Raw genomic sequence first — 20,782 nt, 5'->3', positions numbered from 1 at the left:
TGGCACCCCAACACACACAAGGTGAACATGAGCAAGGAGGGCACAACACAACTTGCAGCACAACACTGAAGCTGTATAGAACTTTACAGAAACTGTTTTAGTGAGATGAGATGTATGAAGCTTCCAGTTTATATTATTAGTAAAGAGCAGACTAAGTAATATTTGTTGTAGAAGAGGGAAAGAATTGAATGTTACTGAAGAACACTAAGTTTGCTCTGCCCTGATCAGAAATTTTAGGAAGATCAGAAGTTAGACATTCTGTGGCTTACCTGTGTGAGTTGTTTAATTCTTGAGGGGTTAGATGTCTAAAAAGATGTGGAAAAGTGCAGAGTGGAATCATCAGCAGAGGGGTGGAAAGAATGATGAGTTAGGTATAAAAGATAACTGATGAGCAACAGAATGGGTAACAGGATGAAATTCTAAGGACCACCACTTTTAATAAACTTAGGAGAACAGTGACACAGACACAGCAACAAGAGAATGATCACAAAGGAAACTTGAGATGAAGTTACAGAGAGAATGACAGAAGATGCAAGAAGATAGTTTGGTAATTAAAGCTTTGTACCAGACTCCATCAAATGCTTCTGAAATATCTAGGGTAACAGCAAAAGTTTCACCAAAATTCTTAAAAGAGGATGACCAAGACTCAGCAAGGAAAGCCAGAAGATCACCAGTACAGCAGCCACGATGGAATCTATCCTGCCCACCAGAGTGAGAAATGTATGCCTCCATGCCAGACAAAATTTTCTTTATATGGTATATTCTTTATGCATGCAATAGCAAATTATGTATTTACACACACATGTATAGTTTCTTGTATCGAAGCATTGATCTCTGGAATAGTTTAAGTGAGGAGGTAGTTAAAGCTGTTAGTGTGAGCAAATTTAAAGAGAAACTGGATAGCTGGAGATATGGAGATAGGACTTATGAGCTTTGGTTTGGACCCTGTACAATACAACTAGGTACAACTAGGTAAATACACACACACACACACACACACACACACACACACACACACACACACACATATATATATATATATATATATATATATATATATATATATATATATATATATATATATATATATATATATATATATATATATATATATATATATATATATATATATATATATATATATATATATATATATATATATATATATATATATATATATATATATATATATATATATATATATATATATATATATATATATATATATATATATATATATATATATACTCGTATATATATATATATATTTTCTCTCTCTCTCTCTCTCTCTCTCTCTCTCTCTCTCTCTCTCTCTCTCTCTCTCTCTCTCTCTCTCTCTCTCTCTCTCTCTCTCTCCCCCTTTTTTTTTAAGGGATTCAAACACAAATATGAAAACACACATAGTAACCTACAAAATTTGTTACAAGACAGTGATCCATTCTTCGAAGATCCACTTTCAAACTGCAACAACTATGCAGCAGAAGCTTTGCCATCACCACATCACCTACAAATGTGTGCAGTGTCCCTCACTGTTTACTTGACTGAAGCCTTCTACCTGGATAACTTCCTCATCTTGTAATGTTAAAAGATGCATCAATTATAATAATAATAATAATAATAATAATAATAATAATAATAATAATAATAATAATAATGTGTATTCACCCATCTGCATATATACCTGAGGGAGATCACTAGAAGATGTGTAGCCCAGACAAAACATCAGTTCTTATCTTCTTTTGGAAATAAAATCCAAGAAAGGTGTTTCCATCTCCCTCAGTGCACCTCTAGCTTTGAGCACTTCAGTTACATGCTAAACACATGAAATCTATAAGCTTGCTGATTTATTTTAGCTTCACTCAACTTTTTTCAGCAATGCAAATTTAGCTCTTGATTGTAATACTTTTACCCATCTATACCAACCTGAATAAGAAAGTAAATTGGCAAAACAAACAGCAGCTTCTCCTATGCCTATGAACGCTGAAAAACCAGTGGCAGCAACTAACAGTTTTCTCTTAGTAAAGTGTACCCTATGATTAGATGCACAATGAATCAGCTGCCTCTCACCATACAGGGTGTAGCAATGACAATAGGATTTTTCCACTGCCTTGCAACATTAAAGGCTCACTACTTTCTCCAATGGCTACATTATATAGAACTACTTGCATGCAGCTAACTGACACTAACTGCTACCAATAGAAGCTTTCTGTCATGCATGCCAATATTCTGGCAATGCAGGTAAAAATATAAAATAATCAGGTAGCAATCTAAACAACATGTGAGCATTTATACAAACCTTCACAGCTTATCTGCAGTGTGTAGTGATTGGAACATGCTTGGAGCTGCTCCTCTGTTGCTGTTACTGATGAACATTTTCTTTGGGACCTGGGGATGAAGAAAACAATTTTGAAACTCTTTTTCCTAGCTTCTGTTTAAGCAAATGGTTCATCATTTTAAACACTGCTGAAATGATTAGTCACATTCTCCTTTAGTACTAGTTATTGTTCAGTACTTAAAAGCATCATTAAAAGATGGAGCTTCTTGTGGTCCTACTTATCAATTTCCAAGATGCTCTTCAAGCAGCGGTCAAGTTTTACACAGAATGAATTGTGCATCATAGGCAGTGCTGCTTGCTTTACATTATCATCCTCTTGTCTAGTCTATCTGATAGCTTTCATTTTGTATCTCTATTAGCCAAATTGTTTTGTTTCATAATCAATAATGAAAATGTCAATACCTTGAGCACACTGCTTCCCAGAAGTCATCCGCAATAGAAGCCACTGCAATACCACTTTCACCTGAAACAAACAATTTACACATTAGATGAAAGATTCATATACAAATGCATTCTATCCTGTAAAAGATCCCTCATACCTCAGATGAGAGATAAAATGTTTGTGCTTAAACTGAACAAGTCAACAGAAACACTTCACCACACACAATCCTTATTTGTAACCATGTCATCTTTGGCTGATTTACAAGTCTTGGTCACAGAAACTGAAGGTTGCATCATCATTCTTTGGCCACCTACCTACCTGAAACCATGCATGCAGTATACTTTAGCAATATTCATCACTATTAGTTATAAATACAAACAACACTTATTATTCTACTATTTTGGAAATGAAAACTTACTATATTTATTAATATTTTCCATTGCTGCCAATACACATTATGAATAGAGATGAGCATTCCTAAAGTGTACCACATGCTCAGGTTGGGAAGGCAGGTCACCCAAATACAGTTGTGCAACCTTCAGTCCCCATGACTCCAACTATTGTATTTTTTATTTTTTTTTTCTAAACTGGACTGTTCTCAAGGAAAAGAGGAGTTTACACTATACATTTTTTTTCAAACCACTTGTAATAAGATGCCTGTCTATATACTGACGCTAATATTGACAAAACCCCTTCCCTCCTTTCACTAGTCCACCATCCCACCAGTGGTCCACCACCACTAGCCAACAACCCACCATTGTCCCACCAGAGGTTATCCCCATCTGATTCAATCAGCCAGTCAGATCTGGTGTGAGGAAGGGCTTGAATCTATCATGGTACATCAGAGGTTAACAGTTCTGTTATATGGCTCTGATGAAGAAATATAACTGGCCCTCATGCAATGTGGTCCAGTGAGGATGTGAAGATTGGTTCTCTCTCTGTAGGGCATCTTGAGGGTAGGGTTGGATATTGCCTATGAATTTATCACATCCCAAGCCCCTCTAAGAGTGATGTCAGCCTGCTATATAGATAAGTAAACCCTATGGATTCTAATGAGAATTTTTAAGATAAATAAACACTAATGAATAGCTCTGTGGAAGAACAATCCAAATACCACTCTCACAAAACCAAGAGTTCACACTTAATCAGCAGGCCATGGCTTTCATCATCACATAGTGTGAGTTAGATTCTTCTCCCATTTAGATGATAGGGTCAAAAATGTTATATGATGACCACATGTTTGTGGCCCAATGTAAAACCAGTACATAGTTCTCTCTCAAACTCCAGTAATACTAACCTTTTTTTTTAAATGTTCTTATTCCTCAGCACAATACAACCACAGATGCTATTTAGTTATCAGTATGAGGTATGTTTATGTATCTGGTTCATTAACTGGCCAATGTTTCTGGTGTTTTTTTTTTAATTAATTTTTTTTTTTTTTATTAAGGACTAAAGTAACAGTTTATACATCCAGGTATACAAAAATTGACTAAGTGTCCATGTGCCCATTATAAATTCTGATCAACAATGTAAATGTTAGGTGGATCACTGAAATATCATCCTTACAGAAAGATGTATTTGAAGACCTTGCATTGCCAGCACAGGGATCTGAGTTCTGTACAGGGAAGATGTCCTGCAGCTGGGCTCGCTGATGCTTTCCTGTCAAGATACAGTTCAGGATTAAATCATGTAAACAGAACCTCACTCATGAGGACTTAACCGGGTTTTATGATTACAAATTGCTGTAATACAAGAGGAGTAAGTTGCCAAGGGTAGCTGACTACCTATGCATTGTTACCCACTGGAATTAGATGTTTGATAGATGCAAAAATTTGATAGATATATGAAAAAAATATTAAGGAGCTCTCAGCACACCAAAGTATTATTGTAGTATTACAATTAAATCTTGAAAACAAAAATGAATACTTACTTTTCTTAGCTTTCTCCCACTGTTGCAACAGAAAACAATAAAGATCTGTCTCTGTGAAGGTGATGATGTTCTGCATGGCCCCTGGGGCTGGAAGGATGTTACAAATTGCCCTGATGTAATTGCTGTCAAGGTAATAAATAAAAATGCAAGGGTGAGTTAGAGGCTTCCAAGATTATGATGTCAACTTGGTTATTTATATGGTAATGACTACATTGTCTGGGAATGAAACATGGAATTTGGGAGCAGAAAAGAGGAGGAAAGTGAACATAATGAAGATCTGAATCGAGTAAGAAATGAGAACATGCAATGGAGTATTGGTGTTGGAAGAGTTGCTCAATCCAGGAAGACAGGGAGTGTTATAATGGTTTGACCATGTAGGAATAATGGAAGAGTAACAATGAGATGTCAAAGGATTGGTGAGGAAGATGACTGGATATGATGCAAAAGATGCAAGGATAAAAGGGAGAACAAAAACAGGATTGATGGACAGTGTAAAGGAAGCATCAGAAGCAAGAAGGATGTCTGTGGAGCAAGGAAGGATGGTTGTGCATGACAAAAATAAATGGAGAGCATTTCAAATGAGAGCATTTCAAATGATGATGTGATCCTGAAGGACTCAAGAAGAGTTTCTTCCTCATCTGATTGGATCTTGAGAAGGGTACATTGAGAAGTTTACTATAATGTAGCTGAGGTAAACCAGCTTTGCTGCTGAATTTTGCTGTAAAAATATATTATATACGTACGTATATTGTGTAATTGATCTCCACATGGTTAGGTATAATGGAGTTTGTGTGAATGTGTACAACTTTATATATATATATATATATATATATATATATATATATATATATATATATATATATATATATATATATATATATATATATATATATATATATATAATTTGTCAGCTTTCCTCTTCTTTACCTTCCCCCACAAGTTGATAGTGACTGGACCTCACCTGTTCATCTTTGTTATATGTGTCCGCTTCACAACAATTTCATACAAAACAGAGTACAGCCGCTGAGGAAGGTCATCCATCACAAGGGCCACAACCTGTGTGAAAATACTTTCATGTTGCAAACAAATTTACTACACTTACTATTACAAGAGGTTAAATGGAGACATGCATTTAATATATTCACTCATTTACTTATTCAGTTTACAGTACATATCTATATTTGATGTCATCTTGGCCTGCCTGATAAAGGTGTCAGACTCATGTCTTTGTGAGTGTCCTGACAGAGGTATGGTACCTGGAGAAAGTCTCTCACAGCCAATTCATCCTGCCTTAAAATCAATTCATCAGTGTTTCCATACTGGTCCAAGACAGGGCATGACAACCTCACAAGACCACTATCCACATCCAAGTTGGTGCAGTATTTTTCCATCATTCACAACAGATCTTTCAGGTATTTCGACAACCTACATTCATTTCAAATTACAACATTATGGGAACATACAACATCCACAACTCTGGATGTTAAGTTCATGCAAGCACTTAAAAAGATTAGCCCATCATCCAGAAGGCTCTGAATGCTCCCCATAACTGAAGTTATCAACAGATAAACAAAGCTCAGTGCCAGTATCCACTCATCCACAAAAGCTCACTAGTCATCTCTAGGAAAAACAATGCCTATAATCACATGTAAGGTACAAAAAATGGCCCAGGAAGAGTGATTCATCACCCTTTGGTAGAACAGTAAATAAAGTTAAAAATACAAAGGTGGTACATACATGATAAGGTCAAGGATAACTACCCTTACTTCTGGAAGAGACAAGCCATCACCTTTCATTTATATACCTTACATGCGTGAATATCAAATGTGATGGAAAAGAACATAGCAGTTCCTTCCTGCTGGTTATTCCCTTCCCTCACCTTACCTTGAATCCAGGGACAGAGCGCTCCTCATCCAGACCTCTCTCAATTATTCTCTTCGCATTTCTGGGAAATACATAAATTATAAATATGAATATATGTAATCACTGAAGAAAATCTTTTATAAGAATTGTGGACTTGTATTTTCATTATTTTTCTTTACCAAACAGAAATGGCTCAATCAATCTACATTTATCTGGATATAACACTTACTCATATATCATTAAGTTATTAGAAGCAACAACAAGCATTCTTCTGGAATTGGTGACTGCTCTCTCAATGCTTGCTGCAAGAAAAATATCACTGATTTTCAGTCATCGTGGTGGTTGCTGTCCCCTAATACCAAGGATGAGCGGGGGACCACTGTACACACACACACACACACACACACACACACACACACACACACACACACACACACACACACACACACCACACACACACACACACACACACACACACACACACACACACACACACAAATATATATATATATATATATATATATATATATATATATATATATATATATATATATACAGTAAAATCCCTCTCATCCGGCATTCGAGTATCTGGCAGCTTCAAGTATCCGGCACATTTTTCCCTGAGCCTTAAAATCAATAAAAAATCAATGTGTACTCATAAAATCTATTAAAATTCCCGCGCGAGGCATACTTTGTCCCCTCGCCACCAGAGCACACTGCTTCGAGCCACCCGTGGCCCACTGCACTGTGTTTACTCAGTGACTCAGTCCCGCGTGTGCACTGTTTATCGCCTGACGCCTTCATCATGCCTAAAGTTGTAGAAAAGAGGAAGCGTGTTGTGCTTAGACTTAAGCAGCTGATCAGATCAGCTGCTGATTAAGATCAGCTGATCTTTGTTATGGTAAGATGCATGAGTGTAGGGTGGTGATTGTGGACATAATTTCACTTCTATTCAAGTATCCGGCAATATCAAGTATCCAGCATGTCGGCAGTCCTGTTGATGCTGGATAAGAGGGATTTTACTGTATATATATATATATATATATATTAGATGACCACTTAGCACAGTTTTTCTAGTCATAAAAATTCTAATATCTCACCAATCAGGAATCTTATGAAATGCAAGTACATAACATGTGAGAATAAATTAGACTATTGTATGTAATACACATATATGTATTGGAATACAGAATTATATTTTAAACAAGCTTTTGTAACCCCAAAAGTTAAGATCAAATGAAATAAGACCTTGGAAACATTCATGTTTCACAAACATTATCAAACTTAATGACAAATGTGATAAAACCCATAAAAGTCAAAGATACAGTACAAAGTAAATGGCCAAGCCTCACCAGAAACATTATCCCCTGGAGGGTAGGCACTGTCATTCCATAAAACTGAGTAGCCAAGATTTTTGAGTGGGTCCACCAAGTCTGCTTTCACCATTTCATTATCTTGCCAAGCATGGACAATGCACACACTGTAGTTCCTCTGACAGGGGAAAGAAAGTAAAATTCTTCATCATCATCATCATCATCTGAAACCTCCCTGCCCTCTAAGGAGGCCATCCCACATTGGTGAAATGCCTCCAGAATACCCTGTCAGTACATACTCTACCATGGGTGCCATTCCACATCTTCCTCACTATTCCATTCCATGATATTCCTATTTATTTATTATTATTATTATTTTTTTTTTTTTTTCATATTCTAAAAGAAGTCTCCCTCTCTCACTTGCAATTCTTAATGTATAGAAAATCCATCAAAGATGAAATTTAATGAATCTGTCACAGCAGTCAACAAAGGAATAATAAAAGCAAATCAAGAAGAGTACAGACTTACCCTGTGAGTAGCATCATTTCTGGCAGGAGGCAACCACAATATGCCAAATGTTTTTTGCCTGATCTTCTGAAATGTAATTTGGATAACCAGTCCAAGCAGGATGACAATAATTAGGATGGCCACAATAGTTGCAAGGAGCTCAGAGTTTGATGGTGAATCCTTCTTGGTACAGTTTTTGCTGCATACCTGAAAAATTTGGGTACAGTTCTGGCTACACCCCTGGAACTGAAAAGTAGTTAGAAAATCCTATTTGCTCATTAACTCTTATCACAAGTTAAGATAACTGTGTTCTTACAAGCAAATAAGTTTTCTTACTTTAAATATATTTTGATCATTTTACCTATGCATTAGTGAATTTCCACAATAACTTAAACACTGTGATATGACTAACATCTCAGATCTACAGTTTATTCTGCTCAACTTTTTTGTCCATTAATGTCTCCTTTTAATCCAATTTTAGTATATTGTGGATCTAAAGTAATGCTAATTAAATGTTGACCTTAAACTGAAACAAACAATAGGAGAAGCAGCATGTAAAGGACACAAACTTTCCAGCAGCCATACTTCTGAAATTTGGCGGTCATTCATCTTTATACCCTTCATATCAGAAGGTTCTTGACAGATGGCGCTTTCCACTGCATTCACCATTGCTGTATGCCGTAACTTCTGAAACACCTGTGCCTGAAATGTTGATGCATCATGCAGGTTAGGTAATGACATCAACTTGCATTTTAAAATACTAAGAAATTGATCTGGAGGGTCAAGCCATAAATGAGGAATTGCCAGAGGGCTGGACCCACAATGGAATACTTCAGGAATGATTCTTTCACAGTCAGGCCAGATGAATTGCCTTGATTTTGATTGTCTGGTTACAACAGGTATGGACTTAAGGAAAGTAAAAACCTCTTCCACAAAAAAAGAAAGTGTGTAAGAGCATTTGGTAAATATAACAAATGACAAATGGGAAGCAATTGTCAGTTCCATGAAGGTCATATCTAGACTTTTTATCAGACTGGAGTTCAGAGAGAATACTTCTAGCTAAGCAGACAACTCTATGGTACACTAAAATGTTTATAATTTATGTAGATGTGTCAGACTTGCAACTTTCTAATTTTTACAAAATGTTTTTACAGTTATTTTGTCCTGAATCTACATACTAGAGACCCCAATTTGCCTTTACAATACATTCTACCTCATTTTTGTTAACTCTACATTCAAAATGCAAATTAAACTATCAACCTTGATGAGACCAAAGGGAATTTGTTATGGAGAACTAGTTCTTTATATACATGAATAGCTTAAAAAATCTAATGCTAAAATGCATGTAAAAAATACATTAAATACAAGAAATCATACCATAATTGACAACTAAGTTGCATCATTGTTTAAGTCAATAATAATGATACAAATATTGGCTTTCCACAGCTATATCACATTTTATAGCACTCCCAAGCAATCTCATTCACTATGATCAGTTAGGTTTCTTTATATTGTCCCATGATAAGAGAAATTTGCTGGTTTGTAAAACTGCTAAAAACTTTTACTGGCATTTTTTTTTCTTTTTAAGCCAGGGAAAGTCGTCTTTCCACAACAAGATTGTAGCAAGATACTGGCACACAATGCACCTCTCTCAATTTCTGTTCCTGTGTTTACTTTGTCCTTGATGTTCACCACACCATGCTTGCATTCAGCACCACCAATGCTTGCACCACCTGTGGAAGCCATATTTTTTAAATAATTATATTTCTGCCACAACAAGGCATAAGAAGGCACATCCCTGCATTCAGGTTGTGTGCTGGATCCATTTTGTTTTGTAAATTCATTTTGGTTACATGAACATGAACATCTCAAGATGAGGTGTTCATGCCAAGACTGACAAGACTGACATAGATGTTATGGCTCATGTTTCTTGAAAAAGCAATTGCTAATCCACTGTAAGAGATTGCTTCTGCCATCAAGCAGAGATCAAGCAAGTGACAGATATTTTGGAGCTGAAGAAAGACTAATTCAACAACCTGATCAGAGAAGATACTACTGTTTTAGTTTACTTATCAACCGCCAACTATAAACATACAGGGTGCTCCACCCATTTCCTCTGTTCATTCTCTGAGCCAAGCATTGTGCAGAACAGACTGATTACCTGCTGAAATGGAGTAACAGTTCTGCAGTGACATGCAGCCTGAATGCAGGACAGGTGAGCTCTCAGTGCCTCAAAGTTAACGAGAATGTAGTATGGTGCCACAATCACACAGATGTCATGGGAAGTACAGGCTGTGCAGCTCCAATGAGAGCTGCTGAGTTTGATAGTTAAATTTTAATTGATCTTGTGACTTTTTTGTGGAAAGCTTGACAGCCAGACTTGTGCAAAACCTAGGATGTTGGATGATGGAGTAACCCTGTACTTATTGGGAAGTTATAGGAAGATTTTCCACTTAATCTTTTTTATGGTTTCTCATAACAGACTATATCTTATATCTTAGAAAATGAAAGGAAGAAATCTGTTCAGTGAATTAAATAAGACTATTACATTCCTCTGTAGACAGAAAACAAGTAAGAATAACATTACCATGACTCTATTCACAATTTCACAATGGCATTTCCAAGGGTTGTTGTCCACGAGAAGCTCCTTCAGTTTTGGAATGTATTTAAAACCAAGCACAGAGTCAATCTTTTCAAATTTGTTGTTGCTGAGGTCAAGTTTGTTTGGAAAATTTGTCACCTTGTAGGTAAAGGGAGTTTCTGGAAAGCTGAAAAAATTAAGATCAATACAAAGAATATATCTAAGAAAGTTGATTAACATCTGAATTAATACTTTACCTAAGCATTTTCATTAACACTGTTCATATCATCCTATATTATTTTGAGCCATTAAATCCCAATAAATATTCTCAAGCATACTATTGTACACTTTTTTTTAACCCTTACATTTCATATCTATATCTCACAGGCATACTAGATTACCATAACAATCTCCTTAAATATACCCTATTTATATTTTTATTGACATTATCTATCTACATCTCATGCCAGTTACCTAGAACTCTCCAGAAGAGGACTGACAGCAACAGAAGTCTCCATTTATTTCTGTCCTTGCATGATCTTATCATCTCAATCTCTTCTCACATACTTCAGTGTCCTACTGCCCCTCTTCCCCATTTCACTGGAAGTCATCCTCATGCACCCACCATATATATCATACTTCAATTCAAATTTGGCTACTTTCATCCTTGTAGACTGAGATAACAATCATCTTTGGTTCTCTTATTAAACATTTTCTCCAATCTTCTGAATGAAAAGGACACTAGCAAGTAACTAATAAGACTGATCCAGAGTCTACCAGATCAAAAGGCTAATAATTAACATTTGTCTTTTCTAGCTGGTGCCCCTCCTACAAAAAAAAAAATAAAATAAAAATAAATAAATAAAAATCTCAGTTTTGCCATAGAAAGTGCACTAACACTGCACCCACATAAAGGTTAGAATGATCCAAGATATTGCTTGTAATGGATGTACCAGTAACTGCAAGTCTGTTTACCCAATACTCAATTGGGTGGCAATACTCTGAAGATCTGACTGTCTTGCACCTGACTATAATACTGCCACTGTGTAAACATGATTTATATGCTTCAATTTTTCATATAAAAACTTTCCATCCACTGTTCTTACCAGAATTCTACACACTTCATAAACTTGCAATATTTGCTACACAGCTTTCTTGTTAATTCTGTCATGTTATCCTCAAGTTTATGGATGGTGAACATAAATTTCAATCTCCTGGGAAATTTTTCATGCATTTGGGAACAAAATCCACAATTACCTGGTCTCTGTACTGATATTCATGAGATTGTTGTTGCTCACATTAAGCCCTGTCAGTCTGGGCACAAATTCAAAGATGCGATAAGGTAAGATGACCATCTTGTTAAAGGAGAGATCTAGCTCCCTGAGGTTGGGGTAAGGAGCAACATCTTGCTCCTTCAGGTCACTAATAGCATTGTTATCAAGAAGGAGGACTTCCAGATGCTCCAAGGAGCTGCACACATGGCTTCTGAGATGCTCCACCTGGAATGCATGCATGCCTCTTAAATAAAGATCTATAGGTAACAATTCATTTATAAAATTTTAGTGATTATTCATAGAAGGAATTCATTACAATAAAACACATGATAAATATTCAAACCAGAACAGGCATTAACTAAGTATTGCAATAAACACAATGCTTACTTTATTATCAGACAGGTGCAGTTCTTGTAATGAATATAGTAGTTTGCAGTCACTGTTGGAGAAGTTTGTGATTTTGTTATGTATCAGTGAAAGTTTCTTCAGTGATTGGGGAAGGCAGTTCCCTTCTTCATCATCAAAATCATCATGATCAGAACAGATGCAGTGGCCCATGGTGTCTGGTGGCACTATCAAAAGGTGTTGCCATAATTACAAAATTGCCTTGCTTACAATCTATCTACATACCAGGTCAATATCTCCTTTAACAGGAAACACTTATGACAAGAGGTTAAATCTTGTTTCATGTCAGGAATAAATAATAAAGAGAAAGGGAGATATCTAGCCTCTTGCTCCATCCCTTTTAGTTGCTTTTTAAAAAATGCAAGGAATGAAGAGGCCTGGCTCTCCTATAGTGGGAACTTACAAACAATGCTAAAATTCACAAAGTTCAAGGCAGGTGTCAGATAGAGCCAAAGTACAGAGCAAGTTAAAATATCAATTATTACTTAAATTTAAAAACAAGTAATAAACATGAAATTGTCAAACTGTTTGGTACTTACTGATTGATGATATTTTGTTGCCATCTGCAATGACTGTCCTAAGTTTGCACCACACTGGAGATTCTATACCACTCATGTTAAGCAAAGTGTTGTTTTTCAGAAGGAGGATCTCAGCATCAGAGGGCCCAAGGTAAGGAACAGTCTTCAGGTCTAAGGCAAGGGTTAAACCAATCATTACTTTTTCTTACAGAATACTATCAGGCTATCTTGATCTTCTCATGGCCATCTTGTAGCAGTGGCACATTAATATAAAATTAATATAAAATGACATATCTCTAACCTGAGGAGGAACAGTTAACTGTTTTAGTTCTCGGATCACATGAGCAGGTGGCTGGACATTCCTCCCAGCCACATTTCTTCAAGGCTTCATCAGGACGAAAGCAACTGCTAAGGTTCTGAGCCCCTTGGATCATATCTGGATGCTTGGTAGCATAGCTCCACAAATGGTAGAGGGAGCACAGTGTGAAGGACTTGTTCCACAGATTTTCTGCACAGAAGTACCCACAAATTATATTAATAATCTAACTATATCAGTCATTAGATGCTTTCTCTATACATGAATGATGTTGTATGGAAAGTGAACATGAAAATGTTGGATAGGAATCTATATCTAGTGAATGTTGAGTGGAATCTAAATTAAATACTGAATGCAGATGATGCTGCACTAATAGCTGATGCAGAGTAGAGATTGAGACAGCTAGTAGAGGAATCTATAAATGTGTGAAAGGAGGAAATTGAGAAAGAATGAGATTAAGAGTAATGAAGTGTATCAAGAGGTTACATGCTTGGAGGTTGATCATACTTTTGAATGCTAAGTTGCCTGAGGTGGCATCATAGGTTGTATGTTACTTACTGTGTATAGAGGAATAGATGTAAAGGTGAAATTTAAACTGAATGAAACCCCTGGAGGAGGCAGTAGATACCTACCGAAATGATAATTACTCCCAGTGAGGTCTCAAGCACTGTTCAGGGGGTGTTATGAACTTATCATTAAACCCAGCTGTGACCTCACTGAACGTTTCCCTTTGTGTCTCACAACACAAGGGAGTAGTCACAGCCTGCCCTCTAAAGACAACTCTCTTCCTCCACACAAAACTACAAGCACCTAATAACACACACACCCTTCACTCAAAAATTTTAAAATCATCATGGCAATTCCTACACCAGCCTCGGAGTCCCCATCTGGGGAGGGGACCATAAATGTCACCAGGTCGGACTGCCTTTCTGTCAACGACCCTAAGTGTCTTGACACCCCCCTCAACTTTTTCTTCATTAACTTCTGCAACATTCGCGGTCTAAGATCTAATTTTCAATCTGTAGAACACCACCTCTCATCTTCTAAACCTCATCTTCTTTTCCTCACTGAAACTCAGGTGTCTGAGGCAACTGACAGTAGCCCCTTTTCTGTTCCCTCCTACTTTCTCTATCCTCATTTTCGATCCAAAGCTGGATGCTGCATTTATGTGTGCAATGACTTAACCTGCTCTCATGCCCACGCTCTTGAATCTTCCGAGTTTTCCACCATCTGGCTACGACTACAGAGTCACTCTCATACTAAATTTATCTGTGCTGTATACCTCTCACCTAACTCCTCTGATTATAAGAAATTCTTTGACTACTTAACTTCCAAAGTGGAGCACATTCTGACCCTCTTCCCTTTTGCAGAGATCTCCATTCTTGGAGACTTCAATGTTCATCACCAGCTTTGGCTTTCCTCTCCCTTCTCTGACCATACTGGTGAACTAGCCTACAACTTTGCTATCCTCCATGACCTAGAGCAATTGGTGCAACACCCTACTCGTATTCCTGACCGTCTTGGAGATACACCCAACATTCTTGACCTTTTCCTGACCTCTAATCCTTCTGCTTATGCTGTCACCCTTTCTTCTCCGTTGGGCTCCTCCGATCACAATCTCATATCTTTATCTTGTCCTATCACTCCAATCCCTCCTCAGGATCCCCCTAAGTGAAGGTGCCTCTGGCATTTTGCCTCTGCTAGCTGGGGGGACCTGAGGAGGTATTTTGCTATTTTCCTTGGAGTGACTACTGCTTCCATGTCAGAGACCAGTCTTTGTGTGCTGAGCGCATAACAGGGGTGATAGTGTCTGGCACGGAGGCGTACATTCCTCACTCTTTTTCTCATCGTAAACCTTCTAAACCTTGGTTTAACACAGCTTGTTCTCGTGCTATACATGATAGAGAGGTGGCCCACAAAAGGTATTTAAGCCTTCCATCACCAGAATCTCAAGCACTTTATATTTCTGTCTGGAACCATGCCAAGTCTGTTCTTCAACTAGCCAAAAACTCCTTCATTAACAGAAAATGTCAAAACCTTTCAAGATCTAACTCCCCTCATGACTTCTGGCATCTAGCTAAAAATATCTCCAATAACTTTGCTTCTTCTTCTTTCCCTCCTTTATTTCAACCAGATGGCACCACTGCAATCACATCTATTTCTAAAGCTGAACTCTTCGCTCAAACCTTTGCTAAAAACTCTACCTTGGACGATTCTGGGATTGTTCCTCCCTCTCCTCCACCCTCTGACTACTTCATGCCACCTATTAAAATTCTTCACAATGATGTTTTCCATGCCCTCACTGGCCTAAACCCTCGGAAGGCTTATGGACCTGATGGGGTCCCTCCTATTGTTCTCTGAAACTGTGCCTCCGTGCTTGCACCTTGCCTAGTCAAACTCTTTCAGCTCTGTCTGTCAACATCTACCTTTCCTTCTTGCTGGAAGTTTGCCTACATTCAACCTGTTCCTAAAAAGGGTGACCGTTCTAATCCCTCAAACAACCGTCCTATTGCTTTAATTTCCTGCCTATCTAAAGTTTTTGAATCTATCCTCAACAGGAAGATTCTTAAACATCTATCACTTCACAACCTTCTATCTGATCACCAGTATGGGTTCCGTCAAGCCTGTTCTACTGGTGATCTTCTGGCTTTCCTTACTGAGTCTTGGTTATCCTCTTTTAGAGATTTTGGTGAAACTTTTGCTGTTGCCTTGGACATATCAAAAGCTTCTGATAGAGTCTGGCACAAAGCTTTGATTTCCAAACTACCCTCCTACGGTTTCTATTCTTCTCTCTGTAACTTCATCTCAAGTTTCCTTTCTGACCGTTCTATTGCTGCTGTGGTAGACGGTCACTGTTCTTCTCCTAAATCTATTAACAGTGGTGTTCCTCAGGGTTCTGTCCTGTCACCCACTCTCTTCTTATTATTCATTAATGATCTTCTAAACCAAACTTCTTGTCCTATCCACTCCTACGCTGATGATACCACCCTGCACTTTTCCACGTCTTTTCATAGACGCCCAACACTTCAGGAGGTAAACATATCACGCAGGGAAGCCACAGAACGCTTGACTTCTGATCTTTCTAAAATTTCTGATTGGGGCAGAGCAAACTTGGTATTGTTCAATGTCTCAAAAACTCAATTCCTCCATCTATCAACTCAACACAACCTTCCAGACAACTATCCCCTCTTCTTCAATGACACTCAACTGTCCCCCTCTTCTACACTGAACATACTCAGTCTGTCCTTTACTTATAATCTGAACTGGAAACATCTCATCTCTAGCTAAAACAGCTTCTATGAAGTTAGGTGTTCTGAGACGTCTCCGCCAGTTTTTCTCACCCCCCCAGCTGCTAACTCTGTACAAGGGCCTTATCCATCCATGTATGGAGTATGCTTCACATGTCTGGGGGGGTTCCACTCATACTGCTCTTCTAGACAGGGTGGAATCAAAAGCTTTTTGTCTCATCAACTCCTCTCCTCTAACTGACTGTCTTCAGCCTCTCTCTCACCGCCGCAATGTTGCATATCTAGCTGTCTTCTACCGCTATTTTCATGCTAACTGCTCTTCTGATCTTGCTAACTGCATGCCTCCCCTCCTTCCGCGGCCTCATTGCACAAGACTTTCTTCTTTCTCTCACCCCTATTCTGTCCACCTCTCTAACGCAAGAGTTAACCAGTATTCTCCATCATTCATCCCTTTCTCTGGTAAACTCTGGAACTCCCTGCCTGCTTCTGTATTTCCACCTTCCTATGACTTGAATTCCTTCAAGAGGGAGGTTTCAAGACACTTATTCATCAATTTTTGACCACTGTTTTGACCCTTTTGTGGGACTGGCATTTCAGTGGGCATTTTTTTTTATTGGATTTTTGTTTCCCTTGGCCAGTGTCCTTCCTACGTAAAAAATAAAAAAAGAAAAGAAAAATGTAGGAAGGAATTAACACTACTTAGCTTAAGTTACTTGAAATTAATTAAGAGAAGGTTGTGTAAGAGTGCAATGGTGATGACACCATTGTAAGAGATTGAAATATGGGATAATAGAGCAGAGATGAGAAAAAAACAATTCTATGTAATGGAAATTGGGTTTCTGAGGAACATGTGAGGAAATATGTATACAGTGAGGCAGTGCAGGAGAGAACTGGTATTGAAAAAGAGTAAGCAATCAAGCAGAGCAGGAAATGTTGTGATGGTCTGCATATATTGAAAGGAAAATAATATTTGTTGAAGAGAATAGAAGGAAGACCTGAAATGGCATGGAAAGTTATGTGAAAAGAACATTAGATACATGATGGATGCTTGTGGAAAATGGTGACCTATGATAGGAATAAACATGGAGCAGCTGTGAATGAATGTGATGTAACATTAAGGACCTTTGGCAGGGTGTGGCTCAGTATGGGTATATGGGCAATTTGCTTCAGCCCTTTGCAGGAACACCAGCCAAGCATAGATAGACAAAATAATAATAATGATGATGATTATACCTATCTATCTATCTATATATCAGGCCAACAGTATCACATAGGATGGCCAGCACAAAACACCACACACTCAAACACACAATATTCACACTCTTAGCCTGATCAGTCCTTGGTGGAAAGAGAAAGCAAAGCATAATTACAGTAAAATCCCTCTTATCCAGCATCAACGGGACCGCCGACATGCCGGATACTTGAATATTGCCGGATACTTGAATAGAAGTGAAATTATGTCCACAATCACCACCCTACACTCACGCATCTTACCATAACAAAGATCAGCTGTTCTTAATCAGCAGCTGATCTGATCAGCTGCTTAAGTGTAAGCACAACACGCTTCCTCTTTTCTACAACTTTAGGCATGATGAAGGCGTCAGGTGATAAACAGTGCACACGCGGGACTGAGTCACTGAGTAAACACAGTGCAGTGGGCCGCGGGTGGCACGAAGCAGTGCGCTCTGGTGGCGAGGGGACAAAGTATGCCTCGTGCGGGAATTTTAATCGATTTTATGAGTACACATTGATTTTTTATTGATTTTAAGGCTTGGGGAAAAATGTACCGGATACTTGAAGCTGCCAGATACTCAAATGCCGGATGAGAGGGATTTTACTGTATAACAATCACTTAAAAATAATTATGCTAATAATAATCATAATCTACATGCATACATTAGTCCTTTAATACATACAGATTCTTTTATGTGAATCTAATTTTTAATGTTTTTAATGATGGACACACACACACACACACACACACACACACACACACACACACACACACACACACAGACACACACACACAGAGAGAGAGAGAGAGAGAGAGAGAGAGAGAGAGAGAGAGAGAGAGAGAGAGAGAGAGAGAGAGAGAGAGAGAGAGAGAGAGAGAGAGAGAATGAGAGAATGAGAGAATGAGAGAGAGAGAGAGAGAGAGAGAGAGAGAGAGAGAGAGAGAGAGAGAGAGAGAGAGAGAGAGAGAGAGAGAGAGAGAGAGAGAGAGAGAGAGAGAGAGAGAGAGAGAGAGAGAGAGAGAGAGAGAGAGAGAGAGAGAGAGAGAGAGAGAGAGAGAGAGAGAGAGAGAGAGAGAGAGAGAGAGAGAGAGAGAGAGAGAGAGAGAGAGAGAGAGAGAGAGAGAGAGAGAGAGAGAGAGAGAGAGAGAGAGAGAGAGAGAGAGAGAGAGAGAGAGAGAGAGAGAGAGAGAGAGAGAGAGAGAGAGAGAGAGAGAGAGAGAGACTGCAACTAACCTGAAATGTTCAAACGAACATGACTATCAGATATGATGTTCATAAAGGAGGCAGGGAGGCTGGTTAGGTAGTTGTGGGAGAGATCAACAAGACTGAGGTTGGTCTGCATCGTCTCTTCAGGCACATTCTCAATTCGTAACTGCTCCATAGAACAGTGTGATATGTTCAAGTGCACCAGGTGCTGAAGGAGACCTACAGGAGAAAGTTACACATCCATGAACAATTGGCTATCTGCAATATTTATAACAATAATTCAAGGGCATCGACATTTTACACTAATATCTTTCCTCTGATTGATCTTCCGTCTTACCTCCATCTAATGAAAGACTTATGAGCTCGTTCCCAGCAACATTTAGTGTCTGCAGCTTCTGTTGAATGAAATCATCTAACATCACTACTAACACAGCTACTGAGGAAGGGTTAACCCAAAATCACAATATAGCAGGCATGACTAGCTACGGCAGTCATCAACGAGATTTCATGAGAGAATAAGACTCTTAAAAGATTTAAAGAAAATATATTTAAGAAAATAATAAATGCTACACTAGCAATAACATTTAGTGAAACATGTATAAGAAAGAATCTCCTGCCCATACATATACTAAAAAAAAAAAAAAATATATATATATATATATATATATATATATATATATATATATATATATATATATATATATATATATATATATATATATATATATATATATATATATATATATATATATATATATATATATATATATATATATATATATATATATATATATATATATATAATATTATATAAGGCACATTTTTGTTGCCAATAACAGTATCAGTGATGCATTTTGAGGATTTCATTAAATTTTCATTTTGCCTGTACTGCTCTCACTAGCTCTCATGATTGTTGTAGTTAGAGAGAGAGAGAGAGAGAGAGAGAGAGAGAGAGAGAGAGAGAGAGAGAGAGAGAGAGAGAGAGAGAGAGAGAGAGAGAGAGAGAGAGAGAGAGAGAGAGAGAGAGAGAGAGAGAGAGAGAGAGAGTACTTATACTTATACTTTTGTATAACAAAGTATCAAACTTAGCTGCACTTACAGAGTTCTCCTGGAAGGTGCTTGGCTCCAGGTGATGGAGTTTGCTGAAGGAAATGTCAAGGTACTGAAGAGCTGGCATCTCCTCCAACACTTGCTTCAGTTTCCTGTCTGCAGATACAAAAGAAGGCCATATTCTTGTTTACCCATTTCCCATTGATGTTCAATAACCATGCATATATTAATTTTTTGGTAAATGGTAAACAGGATTAAAGACACAAGTCAATAAGATATACTATTTTAGGCAGTGTATATTATAGAGTATATAGATGTTTCCTTGATATTCATGTCTGGCCACCTCAGTGCAAAATGAGACCCCATCGAAGTTGAAGTTTACAAGCCTGTATATGGAGCACAGTAAGATGAAGTGGTAAGAGAATTCTGAACATTTTTCCAGCTGTCTTCAATACCTGGGAATCCCTTGATCAAAGGCAATCTTCCTTGCCATACCACTGCCTGAGGTTTATCTTCCTTGCCATACCACTGCCTGAGGTTTTGGGAATTTAGAGCTACTAAATTTGTAAACTGAATGTTTGAATGCTAGCTTCTGTCTATATGATGATGCAGCTTCAGG

General features: G+C 37.8%; 1 protein-coding gene across 6 annotated transcripts in view; it reads right to left on the bottom strand.

Annotated features, from left to right (window-relative positions):
• Window positions 1–1,300: 1,300 nt before the first annotated feature.
• LOC135102406 (insulin-like growth factor-binding protein complex acid labile subunit) overlaps window positions 1,301–20,782 on the bottom strand; it is a 22,453-nt gene continuing 2,971 nt past the window's right edge. For 5 of the 6 annotated variants that reach the window (XM_064007666.1, XM_064007663.1, XM_064007667.1 and 2 more), the window contains 19 exons: window positions 20,213–20,319; window positions 19,451–19,508; window positions 19,141–19,332; window positions 13,410–13,616; window positions 13,130–13,279; window positions 12,573–12,757; window positions 12,169–12,410; window positions 10,918–11,098; window positions 8,916–9,032; window positions 8,352–8,537; window positions 7,863–8,001; window positions 6,740–6,812; window positions 6,532–6,592; window positions 5,609–5,703; window positions 4,648–4,769; window positions 4,284–4,376; window positions 2,738–2,798; window positions 2,297–2,385; window positions 1,301–1,572 (listed from right to left, as the gene is read on the bottom strand). In XM_064007666.1, coding sequence (XP_063863736.1) covers window positions 1,505–1,572; window positions 2,297–2,385; window positions 2,738–2,798; window positions 4,284–4,376; window positions 4,648–4,769; window positions 5,609–5,703; window positions 6,532–6,592; window positions 6,740–6,812; window positions 7,863–8,001; window positions 8,352–8,537; window positions 8,916–9,032; window positions 10,918–11,098; window positions 12,169–12,410; window positions 12,573–12,757; window positions 13,130–13,279; window positions 13,410–13,616; window positions 19,141–19,332; window positions 19,451–19,508; window positions 20,213–20,319 — 2,426 coding nt within the window. In that variant the 3' untranslated portion in view covers window positions 1,301–1,504. Of the gene's footprint in view, window positions 1,573–2,296; window positions 2,386–2,737; window positions 2,799–4,283; window positions 4,377–4,647; window positions 4,770–5,608; window positions 5,704–6,531; window positions 6,593–6,739; window positions 6,813–7,862; window positions 8,002–8,351; window positions 8,538–8,915; window positions 9,033–10,917; window positions 11,099–12,168; window positions 12,411–12,572; window positions 12,758–13,129; window positions 13,280–13,409; window positions 13,617–19,140; window positions 19,333–19,450; window positions 19,509–20,212; window positions 20,320–20,782 lie in introns of those variants that run through there. The other variant, XR_010269647.1, reaches the window with a different exon arrangement.

Source organism: Scylla paramamosain, chromosome 7 (genome assembly GCF_035594125.1).
Source record: "Scylla paramamosain isolate STU-SP2022 chromosome 7, ASM3559412v1, whole genome shotgun sequence".
NCBI classification, from domain to species: Eukaryota; Metazoa; Arthropoda; class Malacostraca; order Decapoda; family Portunidae; genus Scylla; species Scylla paramamosain.
Note: the sequence above shows the minus strand (reverse complement) of the source record. Positions and strands in the feature narration are given on the sequence as shown.